The following is a 15151-nucleotide window of genomic DNA, read 5'->3' on the forward strand; positions in this document are numbered from 1 at the left end:
CGGCTGTACATTACAATTCCTCACAGCATGAAATTGCTGCTTAATTGAAAATGCAGAAGGAGAATTGTTCTGGGATCCTACTGACGTGGAAAATTAGAAAAGTCGATCGCATTCGCCCACATCGCTCATCTCCTACCTGAGGAAAACCTCCTCCATGGTGGTGACTGAAGCTCCGTAGCTGGCGATGCCCAGCTCCTCTCTGTTCATCTCCAGCTCAGCAAACAGCAGCTCGAACCTGAGAGAAAACACCCAAACAGGGAAACAGGAGAATGAAGGCAGTATTACAACAGGAGCTAGTGATGAATATGAAGCATGCTTAATGAAAGAACACAATTAAATAGAGCATATAGAATGATATAAAATACGTGTCAAATTCAAGCCCCGGGGGCCAAATCCGGCCCGCTGTGTCATTTTATGTGGCCCACAAGAGATGTGTGTTTCCTAATATGATAAATTAATGGGATTTACGTAATATAATTTAATATAATGCTAGAATAACGTGGCAATGTGCCAACATATATTTTACTTTTAGGTAAAGGTATGCACAATATTTGTACATAGAATAAATAATAATCAAATACAGGGACAATTATTCAACAAAATGTTCAGGAGTCATTACATTTATACAGTCTTACAATTACAACCGGCCCTTTGAGGGCAAACACAATGCTGACGTGGCCCGGGATGAAAATGAGTTTGGCACCCCTGATATAAAAGATAAGCCGCTGTTGTTAATCTGTATTCATTATAATTACGTCACCAGTATGTGGCTATGAGCCATATTATGATTCTACTGATCCATTTTGGGACCTTCTATAATTACTGCCAGCTTTCAAACAGTTGAGAGCAATTATCGTTTAGTCATTCAGCGAAGCGAAGCGTGACATATCAGAGTTTTCTTTGTGATCCGACGCCCGGCCAACTCACCTGCTGGTGCTTTCTTTGGGCAGAATGTAGGAGAGCTCGGCGCCGGCGCTACTCTCCAGCGTGGCGTTGGGAACATACATGTGAACGAGGCGAGTGATCTCAGACACATTACAGAGAGCATCTTTAACTATCACCATGTGGTAACCAGCACCTGGTGAGCAGAGAGGAACAGTATGATTAATGCTGGCGTGCAGTTTAATTACTGCAGCTTCACCCTGATATCCAGGTATGTTATATAAAACCCTGCATTAATCATGACCAGCTGCAGCGGATAACGTGCTCAGTGTTCCCAGCAGTTCAACTATAATTAAGGTGTAATTAAGTTGCTTCAAAAAAACACAACAATGTACTATATTTTCTGTAGGAGAGAACAACTGTCTTCCTGTTAGCGTTATAGTCACTCACCGTATTTGTTCTTCAGAAAGAGTGGCGACCCGCAGCACTGCAGCTCTCCTCCGGCCATGATGGCGATCCGATCTCCGAGCAGGTCGGCCTCGTCCATGAAGTGTGTCGTGAGCAGGATGGTGCGACCGCGTTTCTCTCCCTGCAAGAGGTCCCAGGTGGCCCGCCGGGCCGACGGATCCATACCTGACGTGGGCTCGTCTAACATGACGACCTGGAGACGGGCAGAGAGAAGAGGTGAGAGGAGGCTGACGGTGAGGAGCAGAAGCAATGAGAGTGAAGCTCCTGACCTTGGAGTCTCCAATGAGGGCGATGCCAATAGACAGCTTCCTCTTCATGCCACCGGAGAGTGTCTTGGAACGAGCCTGTCGCTTGTCCTCCAGGTTCAGGATCCGGATGATCCGGTCCACCTCATCTGGAATCTTGTCTTTGGAGTATCCTTTCAGCTGCAGAGGAGAACAAGCACATCATACGGTCATCCACAGCATCGGCTTTATACAAACGTCAGTGGAGAGCCTGAAGTGTCTGCTGTTGTTAAAATGGAGAAGTTTAGTGTTTTAGAACTGAAAGAGTGCAGATATCCTGCTAATCAAGGTTCTGTGAAAGGACACCAAAGAAGGAAGAAAACTGGTCCATTTATGGATCCATAGAACTACTTTAACAACAGTTATGCAAACATTCTGCAAGATGATGCTGTTTTGTTGCTCTTTTAAATGTATTTTATTGCTTTGAAAAATAAATACAGTTTAATATGGAAATAATGTAAATATGACGAAATCATTTAAACAAAGCTGCAGCTGACGACAACATACGAGTCTTTGGTCTGTGTGCGTTTGTGTTTAGCAGTGTGATACCTGTGCGTAGAAGAGCAGGTGTTCTCTCACGGTGAGGTTATCAAACAACACGTCATGCTGTGGACAGAGTCCCAGACTGCGTCGGATCAGAGCCATGTCCTGGCAGATGTCGTAACCATTGATGTAGGCCCTGCCACTGCTGGGAGGAAAGAGCCCTGACACAGGAACACACAAGGGTCAATGTCATCTTTTCGTTTAATGTGCGTGTTGACAGGTGTTTTCAGCCTCGTCACCTGTTAGCATGGACAGTGTTGTGGTCTTTCCAGCACCGTTGTGTCCCAGAACCACCGTGATTTGTCCTTCAAACATGTTCAGTGTTAGATCTCTGACAGCCTGTCGGGTCTTGTTACCCACTTTGAATTGCTGTGAAACAGAAGAAACATTTACACGCATTACATGAGGACGACACAGGGGGCAGAGTAGCCTTGTGCAACCATCACCTTCATCGCCACTGAACACGTCAGCCCTCTGGGGTCAGTGTTGTGCTGCTCACCTTAGAGAGATGTTTAATCTTTATCCCGGAGACGAGTCCAGCGGGCTCCTCCTCTATAAACTCTCCTTTCAGAGCCTTTTCTGCATCCTCCTCTTCCTCCTTCTCATTCACCAAAGCCATGCGAGGGCTGCTGCACCAGTACGAAGGCTGCAGATCAGGATTAAAACAACAACAGGGACAGATGAAGACAAACCCAACCCCAGATTTAAAAGCTGCACATATAACAGCCCTTTGCAATTCCACTATTCATTTATTACTTATTTATTACACCACACACTGACTTATGACTGCACACTGACTTATGACTGAACCGGGCTAATTATGGGATGAAACGAGGGAAGCGGAGGAGCACAATCATTCACTAAAACCCGGAGAGAGCAGGCCAACACCATTATTGTTCATGTACACATTAGATAGCTTCCTGACCGAGCCACCCTCTGGTGCACTTCCTAAGAACCAGAGTCAAACCTCCACTTTCTCTGCTCAGAAGCAGCATCTCCCACCCACCCACACACAATGGAGGCAGAGTGAAGTGCGTCAGTGTCTCTTCCACACCCTGCTGGCAGCCTCTTGGATTCCTGATTCCTGGAAAATGGTTTAACATGAGTGTATTTTTATGCAAGTGTGGTTGTGTAATGTCACGCGATTTCGTGATGGTCCATAGTAGTTGTAAAGATAAACTTTATTTGCGTTGGCTGCAGAGACTCAGACGTTTCCTGTTATTCTAACGAGCTGATCCTGAAGACTTCCTCTGGCCGACCTCCCCTCTGCTCCCACTTTCACCTCATTTTCTCCCACAGAAGACGCAGACCTTAGACTCTACAGCTGTGAGTCCTGAACACTAAACGCCGATAATGCTTCTTTAAATGAAAAAGTCTTTTCTGATTCAAGTGCAATCCTTGGTTCAACACATCATTTGCAGTGTTCACTGGTGGGAATCTACTCAGGTCAATGAATGACTGTAAATGTGTCTGTCTGTCATTCATGTGTATGGATTGAATCATGAAAATATTAAACAAAATATGGTTTGGAACATGCAAAATGATTAAAGAAAAGTGATTCTAATAACCAACCTGAGGGTTGCATGGATTAAAGCCCGCTAATGAGTCTGTGTTTGGTTTCATCCTCCAGGACTGTATGTCTCCTCTTACCTCAAAGATATGCTCTACCCCTACACCTCTTCATGTACCCTCCACTCTGCTAATGCCAACCTCCTGATTGTTCCCAGGACCAAGAACTGAACCTAGGGGGATAGGGCCTTCTCTGTCGCCGCCCCCACAACACATCCGTGACACCACAGACCCGGTCATTTTCAAATCCAAACTAAAAACTCACCTGTTTCGCTCTGCTTTTCTTACTTAAACCTTCATATTGATATCTTGTGTTGTTTTTATCTGCTTGCTTGTGTTTTTGCTTAGTCTACTTTTGTATTAGTTGCTCTTATGGTTCTTTTATCCGGTAAAGCGTCTTTGAGTTCTTGAAAAGTGCTATACAAATAAAATGGATCTGCATGTGTGAGCAGTTCACAGCGTACCAGGACAAAGAAGTACGACGGTAGCGGCACCCCGTACTCTCCAGGAAAAACCGCCTCCATGTACCAGGCCACCAGCCCGTACAGCACTGAGTCGAACAGCAGCAGGCCCAGGACCTGCGCCAGCGAGAAATCATCGTCCACCGTCACAGAGTCAAACAAGTTGGACCACTGGATTCCCGTGCCTGAGGAGCAGGAAAATAAAATTAACCTCCACAAATCCCTGGTGTAGCCGGCAGACACACAGAAACGAATAATAATGTGCTTAAACTTAGTTTGACGACCTTTTCCTTCGAACATTCCTATGAGCTGTGCTCCCATGGCCATGGCCACGTTGGAGATAAGGCAGGCGGACAGCTTCTGGGCATGGCTCAGCAGGTCGTAGCGTGGCCACAGGAACAGATAAGGCAGGTAGCTCAGGAAGTAGATGAATCCCCCCGCTGCTGCCGCCACATTGGCTAAAGATGGACATAAAAGAAATAATGAGAGACTCATGACTAATGCAGCTTTAAATAACAGGAGCTTTGACAAAGAGAAACCTGAGAATTGGATTCAGCAGTTAACCTTTTCCTTGATTGCTGACCAGAGGAGGAAAAATGGAGAGCGAAGCTGAGTGAATGAGCAGAATGAAAGGCCTATTTTTGCACTTCTGAAGACCACTTGCTGCAGACAATGTGACATTTTGAGGCAGCTCCGAACATGCATTGATTAAGAGCCATTATCTGTTTCCAAAAAGTCCTGCAGTGGGTGGGAAGGACAGCTGCAAACACAAAGACGGCCAAGGGAGAAAAAGAGTCCGTCTTTGTTCAGGAATGACCAAGCAGGTCACTGAAGGATCCTTTCTGCTGGCTCGGCCCTATTTTCTGTAAAAGCCCTTCATCTCCTCCTCCTTCCTCCTCCATCTACAAATTATCATTTATATGTTGAACCCAAACGGGGTTCAACATATAATGACGTCTTTGTATTTCAGCAACTTTATATGCACAGTGTCACAGAGAAACCGGCATAACGGTGCAGTTTCTTTAGCTAATTACTCCGCTGAGATTAGCAGCAGTTGGCCCGATTTAATGATTTTAGTCAGTCAAATATTAGAATCACAGACAGGCTGAGTGAAGACAGCTGGACAGAGACAGGAAGAGACAAGAATAATACATGGCTCAGAAAACAGAAACACTATCTGTATGAACGTCAACACCTCAGTGGAGCTTTAAGGTTTTTCCTCTAACTGTTTCTTGTGATTGTGGTCAAAAGGGAACAAAGGAACAACAAACTACAGGCTGGCTGGTAAATGAAGTGACGCTTTGCAGAAAGCTGCATAAAACCAAGAAGGATTTGCAATCTGAGCTGCTGTTTCTGGGGAAGGCCGGATGGATTGCCGGTTTGAATGAGACGCTTTGAATGAGCAGAGAGCAAAGAGGGAGGGAGAAGAGAAGCCCGAGAAAGGAGAGATGCAAATAGTTTTCTTTATCAGCGAGGTTGTCCAGCCCAACGCGCTGCTCGAATTTCACACGACTGAATGAGTCCCGACCTGATTTAACTCGAGCACAGACTTATTAAAAGTAGTTCCATATTTACAGTCTCATACTTGATCAGTAAAGGTGTAAGTATAAATGCATGTCTATGAACACAACTGCAGATTTTTACAGCTACTCTGTCTTTTATTACTGCTTTTATGCTCCAGAGTTACAAAACAAACAGCAGAAAACTTTGACCTACATCTCAGAGACCACAAGCTGCTGCAGTTCAGCAAACCAGAGCCAAAGCCATTTTCAAACTTCAGCACAGAGCAGCAGACCGAGTCGAGAGGCAGAATCCCCATTCAGAAAAGACAGAAACGCACCTCTGGAGAAGAAGGCACTGATCATGAAGCTGAAGCTGATGGTGGCCACGGTGAAGACGAGCAGGAAGACGAAGACCAGCGTGGGGTCACTGTAGGTCAGCACTGCTCCGTTAGGGCTCACCTGAACACAGTCAGGAGTCAGGTGTGACTTTATAGGACACATTTATAGCCTCTGAGTGAAAAACAAACTTATTCTGAACTTAACTGTCGCCTCAATCTGTAGTCCAGTGACAGTAACAACTATCTAATGTTAGGATTGTTATAATAGGACAATTTGCTCTTCGATAAAATGCTTTACAATCAGTTTCTTTGTCTGGGTTTGGATTACAGCTTAATTAAGGTCTTACAGGCTGGAATGTGAACAAAATTAGTACCACTGACTCACCTGAATACAAAGCAGCAAAGTCACAAAAAAGACTGAAATGGAGAGGAAGAGGAAGAACATGAGGAACCAGGCGCTCCAGTGAAGCCAGTTGCTGAGACCCATCATCCTCATATACTCCTGAGAAAGAGGCAAAGGATGAGTCTGACAGTTTCATCACCGCTTTCAGAACAACTCACACCGAGGCTGCCAGACGCACCTTGAGCTTCCGTTCCTTCTCCTGCACCACCGCTCGCACGATGTTGAGGGAGGTGTAGGTGAAGCTGAGCACCAGCAGCAGGGGCAGCTGGTTCTGGATGGCCAGGATGAAGACATCGTATATGTAGGCGGGGTACGGAAACCGGGACAGAACCACCCTGGTCTGTCGCAGCAGAGGAGCAGCAGCGGTTCTGTTGTAAGAGCGCATTATAGCTCGGTCCACCGCGTGCTGCACCGCCAGGAAGCCCTCTCGGAAATAACCTGAACAAAAGGAGACATTATTGAACAGAATATGTAAATGCGACCATTAAATCATCACTGATCTGGAAGAAATGAGTCACGGCCACTCTAATTCCTGAAACCCTCCATCCAGCCTCCGTCTGGAGCCAACAAGAGTCTTGACTAGCTAAACGGGAGCATGTGGAGGAAGCAGATCCATATTCATGTGACTCTAAAAGCTCGTCAGGATGACAACATGTTTAGCAGCACATCTCCTCCTGCCACTGCAGTCACTTTGGAGCTTCATTAGAATAAGGGTCTGGGCCTGCTGTTGTTCAGCCACAGCCCCCCGACACCCATAAATGCCCCACAGACGACGTGACGGCCCACGGCATCCTGCCAGCAGCCAGATAGCACCGAGACAGGGATGTGGTTGCCATGGAAACAGCCTTAAGAGAGGGCCCGTCGCTCCACAGATAGTCAAAAATTCAAACGATCTTTGAGGCCGCTGATGAACAAGAAACTTAAAAATAAAGATGCGACGTCTGTAAGAATAGCGGACCCAATAAACCGTCTCACCAGGTGTGCCGCCCTCCTTGTCCCGCCGCTCCCTCGGACCGGGCAGCTGGAACAGAGGAAACAAGCTGAGCGTGTGCCAGTCCAGGTCGCTGTTCGGGTTCAGCTCCGACTTCTCCCTCGGCGGGGCGTTGCGAGGGGTGAAGGTGAAGCGCAGGTGGTAGCTCACCTGTACATCACAGGGCGAATAAGAAAACAGCGTCAGCAGGGATACTCCATGCACACGGTCCTTGAAAATGTAGCTAAACAAGCTCTTAAACATTTCAATTTATAGACACTTTTGTTTTTTTAAAGAAAATGCAAATGCAGTTTATTATTTCGGTGCAGTAACTTCAGCCAGTAAGAGCTCCACAGCTGTGAAACCAAATCCAACAACTCTGAGCTCTACAGAAAAGAGGCACTTGGGGAAGTTTGAGTCCTCATCAATACATGTTTTTTTTCTTTCTGCCGAATCAAAAGTATGAACTAGAGAGTAAATAACGAACATTGATGATTCTGTTCTATTAATTTTAACTTCACCTCTGCAGGATTTGAAGAAACTGAAATAAAGCACAACAAACGCTGGATCTATTTTAGTGACAGTGGTACAAGGCGACCACTTGACTGAACCTTAAAAAAAAGTATTGGTTTAATTCCAGATCCAGCTTCATGCTACACTGAAAGATAGACCAGGATATTAGTCATTTCAATAGTTAAAACCAGCCAGTCTAAACAGGCAGTATATATATACAACAATCTATATTCAGATCTACTATTTTGTAGCCATTTTATTAGATTTTTACAACCATTTCTGTAGAATTGTAGAAACTCCTCTTTGTTTTCCAGTTGCCTGCTTTGACTTGTAAGCACTTCTAAGCAGGTATTCTGTATGTTCTATATTTTCTATTTTCTGAGCAGAAAACGAATGCAAACAAAGAGAAAGCAGACGGTGAGAAATGAAGGTGTCTTGTGGTTTGTTTCATTACTTCCTGTTCATGAATGTTGAACTGAACTGAAAGGGAAGCTGGCAGAAACACAATTCAGTCTTAATTATGAGACCACATTTGTCTTCCTGGTGCTGAAGAGTCTTTTAAACTCTGATCATTCTTTCCCACAATGATCCGACTGCACTGAGCCATGAGTCTATGTGTCCTGCTGCACGTTTCCACCTTGACCTCTGTTCTGACTGAAACAAACTTGTTTGTTCGCATTTTTCCTTCTAGTCAAACCACCAACTGTAAACAGGTGATCCAACAGGACTTAAGGAGGCAGAGCAAAGTGACTCAGCCTGTTTTACTGGTGAAACGTTCAGCGGCGGACTGTGTGACAGCGCGGTCGCTACCTTCAGAGGCAGCGGCTCGTCGTCGTGGCTGAAGGGATGCTCGAACACCACAGCAGCCAGCAGCTTCCCTGACTGCGGGTCATTCCTCACGTAGTTCTCGAAGTGCTCCTCCGTCTCGAAGCCTCGCACTGCAACACAAACAAACACACGAGATGACGTTAGCTGCGGGAGTCATCTCACGCACGCCTGTCTTCAAGGCCGACCTCGCTGCTGTTCTGCCTGACAGGCAGTGAGAGGCTCAAACATGTGGTCGGCATACCGAATCCCGAGACCAGCATTATCAATACAAGAGAGCCAGATGCTAAATAGATGCTGTGAGGCCGAAACATCATCTGCACCACAGACAAGAAAAACCCTGAACGCAGGATGAGCAAGAACAGACCAAAAACAATAAAAAATTCACTTCATGCTACGTTTTGGTTCCACTTATCAAGAACACATGAAGGTATTCTGAGGACGTCAGAGTTACACACCGGCTCCAGGGTTAAATCTGGGTCACGCTCATAAAACAAACACAGAGTGAAGCAACCAGGAGCTCAGGTTCAAACAGTCACAGCACACACAGAAGAAAAGGTTCAACTCAGTGAATCCCAACAAGTGTTTTCTAACAGGAGGGCTGGAGTAAGATACAGAAAAATCTTCACATTAGTGTTTAAGAGAAACATAAAAATGTTATTTATAGTTAGTTTACTGTCATATTAGACAATAAGCTATCTGTGCTAAGTTAGTCCATGGTCTTATGGTGCCATAAAATTTTTAGTGTTTCTAGGCCACATCCAGATAGACTGTAATGATCAGAGGTCATGTTCCGTCATCTTCTGACTTCAGTAAACAGATCCCATTTTTACTGACAGTAAAACAATAACCTGTCTGAGGTGCAGAAAAGCACAGAATGTTACTTCCTGCTACTGTCCTGATCGATCGTGGCTCCGTGTCAGAAATTATTTATAATTATAAGCAATTAATGACGTGACCCCAGCTGACATTTACACCCACGACGCTCCCTCTGAGGTTTCTCGTGGGGATCCTGCTGCTTCTCGGGCTGCAGGTGTCAACAAACTCAGACAGAAGCATCTACTGAAGCTGCTGTTAAGTTTAGTTTAAAAGCCAGATCACATTCATTACTTGTGAGTCTCATTAATCCGAGCCGCTACAGACAGAGCAGGAAAGCAGCATTTTTAAGGACTTTTCAGTGTAAGTAAATGAGAAAGCGCTCAGCATAGTGAGACATCTGTGTGGACCTCAGTCGACTGAAGGTCTCTGTGATGTTCAGACTTGGTCCCGTTCACCACATATGTAAATAAAGGAGGGGCTCTGAGGCATCTTCCTCTTATTTGACATGAGATTAAGTTGTGCAGTGAGAGACAGTCACCGAAAGCAAAGTGAGTGACGCTTCCACAGTTTATATAATCATCTAACAGTCATTTTAAACAACGAACCAAGCTGAGTAGACAGTATAAGACATATGCTCCAAACACGCATCCCACAGACGAAACAATGAGCTAGAAGTGGAGGTTAATCTGTTTAAACAATTAGCTAAAAGCAATGGGAACACACACGATACATGGACAATTCAGCTGTACGATTAAATCAGCTCAAATAAACACACACGACTGTCGCATCAGTGAAGGAGCTCATCTGATGAGAATAGAAAAGGTTAAGAATCATTGGTTTAACTAACGAGAGTCCAGTGATTTGTGAGTTTTATTCTATTGAGAGAAGCAATTATTTCTTCTGGCTAAAGATTTTCATTCCTGCACGTGATGGGATTTTTTTTAATCATTTGGAAATAACAACAGATCAATGATGACCCTTTAGACTCGTTTTTAACAACAACAGAAGTAGAGATTACAACCGGACACCTCATTTCACAACACGCTTTGAAAAACAAGCCCGTCACAGTCCAACTACTGACACTGTACCGTGAACCCACCAAGAGCCAACATCTGCTCCACAGAAGCTTTCTAGCCCTGGAGCACACATTTCGGGGTCTTGTGTTCACCTGACGAAGCTAAAACTCAGATCCTGCTCCTCCACCTCCCCCCCAACGCTGACACCAGTTAAATTATTCATTAATAGCTGAGCTGTGTAGAGGACACGGATCTGTCTACCTGCAGCCTCACACTGCACATTTCTATTTGTCTGTGCTGCCTGTCGGGATGAAACCAACGTGTGAAGAGTGTGCGACTGTCTGCAGGTTGGTCTGGACACACAGAGCAGGTTAAACAGGGATGTAGGTGTCCTGAGGGAGGACGCTTCATGCTCTAATCTCCAGCTGGTCCAGGCCGGCGAAGGGAGTGGCCCTCGTGGGGGCTGTTTCTGGAGGAACCAGTATTCCCAGATCCGTCTTAATGTTTGTTTCTTTGGTTACACTGGCAGCTTTAACACTGTGCAGCAGCGGAATTAGGTTGTTTTAAATACTTTACGGCACGTCTGCTAACATGCCGGCAGTAACATCCAGCAAACACTTGTTTTTATTACATCTGGAGAGGAACAACAACAGTCCAATATCTGACCCATAAACACACCACAAGAGCCAGAAGAACAAAGACAACACGGCTTTATAGAGCTACCTTATCTCATTTACTGTCCTTAGACGGTATTAAAAAAACAGGCCAGGATGTGTTAGCTAGCTGCTTTAACGAACAGTCCTTTAATCAGTTCTTGAAAGAACCCTAAAAGTACCATCAAAGGATGGTTCCTTTAGGCAGCATCAATGGCGCCTCAAAAACTTTTTTAAATTTATGTTCTAAAGAAAGTAAATAATATTTATTTTAAAAACAAAATCAAATGTCAAAGTTTGCAGCATTTCTGGGTTCCTCCCATTAGAACATTTAAAACTGTTGGTCAGACAGAACAACAGCTGTGACTGCTTCATGTCAACATCAGGTAAAGTCGGACCAGTCGTCTTCCTTTGTTTCCAGTCAGGATGCTAAGCTAACAGACCTGCCATCTAATGTTTACCAGATTGGACACATAATTCCCAAAATGTTAAACTATTCCTTCAGAAAACATAGAGGCCACAAAAGAAACACAAAAACATTAATTTGTGGGAAGTTAAACGCTTAAAAACTAAAAAAAATAAAAAGTAAATAAAAAAAGCTCTCATGTATGCAAAAATGCTTTTGAGGAGTCTTGATGCCAGTTAGTGTCAGCTGAAGCGGTTTCAGCTCTGGATGTTCTACTTTCCCCAAGTTTTGGACTGAAAGTGCTTTTTTAAATGAGCCAGCATTCTTGTGCTGAACAAACACGCTTCCCGTTTCTTGTAACCACTACCTGAGGAGAGGAACAGGCTGCTTCGAACATCCTCGGCAACCTGACGCACCACGCTGGAGTTCCCCGGAACGTAGGCCAGCTGCAGGTGCTGCATGACGAATATCCCCGGCAGCCGGTCCACAGCGTAGCTCTCGTAGACGGTGGCGTTGGGGAAGTCCTTACAGGCCACCTTCTGACGCAGCACGATGAGGATGCCAGAGAAGAGCAGGGGCAGGATGATCTCCACCAGAGTGACCAGGATCTGACGTTTCTGCAGCACAGAGACAGAAAGAAAGTCTGTTGATGGAGCAGTGAGGTACTACATGATGTTTTGTTTTTTTTAATTGCAAGTTAAACACAGATAGTAACTGCAGTAAACCACCGTGGAATTAAATAAACTCTCTTTTACGGCCTCCATAAAGGACATAAAGCACAACCTCTCCTTTACATTCTTTCTATATTTTGTAAAAATGCAAATAATTCTTAGTTCAAACAAGGTCTGAATCTGATTTTCTTCCTTCAGAATCACACAGGAAGCTGAAACAAAGCTCATGTTGATTGACTGACGTATAAAGAGACTCGGACAGTTTCACACAAATAAATCTTTGACCTAAATCTGAATGTTGCAGCTCCACGACACACTTTCCCTGTTTCTGTAAATCTGGAGGCTGCATACTGAACCTTTCTGGACACTGACCAAGTTTTACTGACCTGTCAGGTCATAAACAAAAGCTTGCTCAGACTAGTTTACTTTGATCGGCTACAACGTGATTTAAAAGATCCATGAACAGTAATTCAGGTTCTTGTTTGAGTTTGACGCGTCAAAATGTTTAGCTTATTGAGATTCTACGCCAACACTCAAACTAAGGAATCACAGTGAGCCTCGTTCTTTTACGTTCTCCCGTCAACAAAAGCCTCTTAAGTCGTTACATGTTTATTTCAAAGCCTCTTTTGTTTTTAATGGCCTGTTCTAGCTGGTTCATTGTGAGGCTTTTCTGCCATAAGATAACATCCAAAGCTGCACCATCTGATCTGCAAACAAGCAAGATTTCATCAAAAAATGCAAATGTGATGTAGACAAACTGGAAATATGTTTTTAAAGTGAGTCACGACACCAGTTACTCTTGCAGGCCCAAATGTTCATACTTTGCTGGTGAAAGTAAAATGTGAGAACACAACGGACTTTTAAAACACACCACGGCGTGAAAATGCTTCGTGGGAGCAGCAGAGAGGATAGAAAGTGATGCAGGACAACCTCCCGGCACTCATATCCACAGCACACGGACACTTTCGTTTCTCAACAGCTGCAGCGTTGTGAAATCATCCCCTGATATTAAAGTTCCAAACTATGCAAGCAGCCATTCAGACCAACACGCCGCCAAGAATGTACTGATATCTAACCAATCACTGCTCCAGGAGAAGATATCTTCTGTAAACGGACAGACCGTGAACCTGCTGATACGCTGTTCCTTCAGACACAATAGAAAAAAGCCTGACCGTAATGTTTTCTTGTCACATGATTCCCGTCTCAAGACGTGTTTCACAACAATTTAAGAAATTAAAGGTGTTAAGAGCGACTTCCTCTGCGAGAGAGCCTTATAAGGCCTGAAGAGCATGTGACAGCTGCCGACACATTGACCTGGAGACAGAATGTGACACGACAACACGCAGAGACAAACTGTGTTGCTGACCAGTTGTGCAGCAGCTGGAAAACATCTGAGACTGAATGTTAGTCACTTTATTGTATTTACAACGCCCCGTCGCATATAACTCCAGCGCTGTCGTACAGGCTCTGTAAACACGTCGCTTCTGACAAAACACAACTAACGCCAGAAACCTACAGAGGGCCAAAACAACTCACCTGCTGCAGATAGTTTTTCCACACCAGCAGTCCAAACTGTCTCATGATCGCCATTTTAATGAGGACACAGAGCAGGCGGCCTTCTGCAAATAGAGAGAGACATTTTTAATTGAAAGGTTTGATGAAGGGCTGCGAAGGACTCTTGAGTTTCTGTTCAGCAATAAGTGGAGAAAACATTAAAAAGAGAAGTGAAACTGAGCAATCAACGGCATCATGATTATCACGATGTTTTAGTCATGTTTGGAAACTGGAACGACACTTCCAGAGAGAACAAAGTTTTACGGCTGCTATAAAAAATGAAAATGAGCGCCTGGACCTGAGTTCAGCAGATAAGCAGGATATAAAACACACCTGTAACATGTCAGCTAAATTCACAGATCCATAACTAATCACCAGGACGGATCAATAATCAGCTGTTTGTCTCGCTTCACAGCCTGGATACAGAAATCTAATAACGTGGACCAGTTGTCTGATTCCACACTGGATCCATTCATCCTGATCAGAGGCTCATGTTTCATATAATCACACATCAGAGGACCATGTGTCTCATATTTACAGCCTCCATTTCTCGGTTAGTGGGACCAGGCAGGAGAACCCCCACCCCCCAACTCAACACTGCCTCCTCTGATTGGTCCACCGCGGCCTTCTGCTCGCCCTGATTGGACGATCCAGCTGCCCGTCAATCCCTGAGGGGTCTGATGAATGTAAATGATGGAGCTGAGGGACAAAGCTGGAAATATCCGAAATATTCCCCGTTTAATCCCTTTTTTCCCTCTAAAATATTACCCACGCGTCTCCGCTGAAGTGACTCAGTGGCGCTTTAGTGACACAAATACGAGAGTTTACCTCAAAAAAGCAGGTTTCGGTGCATGAACTTCTCGAGCTGTTTCTTCTTCCTGTCGAGGTGAAGCCGCGTCTTCTTCTTCTTCTTCTTCTTCTTGCTGCGTTAAAGCGATAAAAGCATCACTGCGAGGCTCGCTCCTCCGCCGACCGGCGCTCGGTCACCTTCCAGCGGCGGTGAGGACGAGGGCAGCCCGGTGCCTGTGTGTCCTCCTCGGTGTGCTGCCGTTAGCGAGCCGATGACATTGCAGCAGCAGCTCCGGGATCAGAATTCATTCTCCAAAACGCAGCGACGAACGTCAACAAAACACGTCACGTGGTCGGAGCCGAGTCACATGACCCCCAACAGCTGGACGCGATAGGCGCAGCTGCATCCGGGGGACAGACACCCGGAAATACACCTGGAAAAGGTGTTTTATGCCTTTTAACAGAAATGTTGTTAATTTATTGCC

General features: G+C 45.0%; 1 protein-coding gene across 1 annotated transcript in view; it reads right to left on the reverse strand.

Moving 5' to 3' along the window:
- The window catches only part of abca3b (ATP-binding cassette, sub-family A (ABC1), member 3b), a 23533-nt gene extending 8611 nt beyond the window's left edge, over window positions 1-14922 (reverse strand). The window contains exons 1-17 of the mRNA XM_008283793.1: window positions 14706-14922; window positions 13860-13942; window positions 12020-12269; window positions 8744-8871; window positions 7426-7591; window positions 6629-6888; window positions 6433-6549; window positions 6048-6168; window positions 4492-4665; window positions 4211-4392; window positions 2677-2823; window positions 2417-2546; window positions 2184-2338; window positions 1620-1775; window positions 1333-1543; window positions 928-1078; window positions 137-235 (exon numbers count right to left, since the gene is read on the reverse strand). Of these exons, the coding sequence (XP_008282015.1) occupies window positions 137-235; window positions 928-1078; window positions 1333-1543; window positions 1620-1775; window positions 2184-2338; window positions 2417-2546; window positions 2677-2823; window positions 4211-4392; window positions 4492-4665; window positions 6048-6168; window positions 6433-6549; window positions 6629-6888; window positions 7426-7591; window positions 8744-8871; window positions 12020-12269; window positions 13860-13913 (2501 nt within the window). The 5' untranslated portion in view covers window positions 13914-13942; window positions 14706-14922. The remainder of the gene's footprint in view (window positions 1-136; window positions 236-927; window positions 1079-1332; window positions 1544-1619; window positions 1776-2183; window positions 2339-2416; window positions 2547-2676; window positions 2824-4210; window positions 4393-4491; window positions 4666-6047; window positions 6169-6432; window positions 6550-6628; window positions 6889-7425; window positions 7592-8743; window positions 8872-12019; window positions 12270-13859; window positions 13943-14705) is intronic.
- Window positions 14923-15151: the final 229 nt, after the last annotated feature.

The sequence above is a fragment of the Stegastes partitus genome, unplaced genomic scaffold, assembly GCF_000690725.1.
Source record: "Stegastes partitus isolate 25-593 unplaced genomic scaffold, Stegastes_partitus-1.0.2 Scaffold327, whole genome shotgun sequence".
Classification (NCBI taxonomy): Eukaryota; Metazoa; Chordata; class Actinopteri; family Pomacentridae; genus Stegastes; species Stegastes partitus.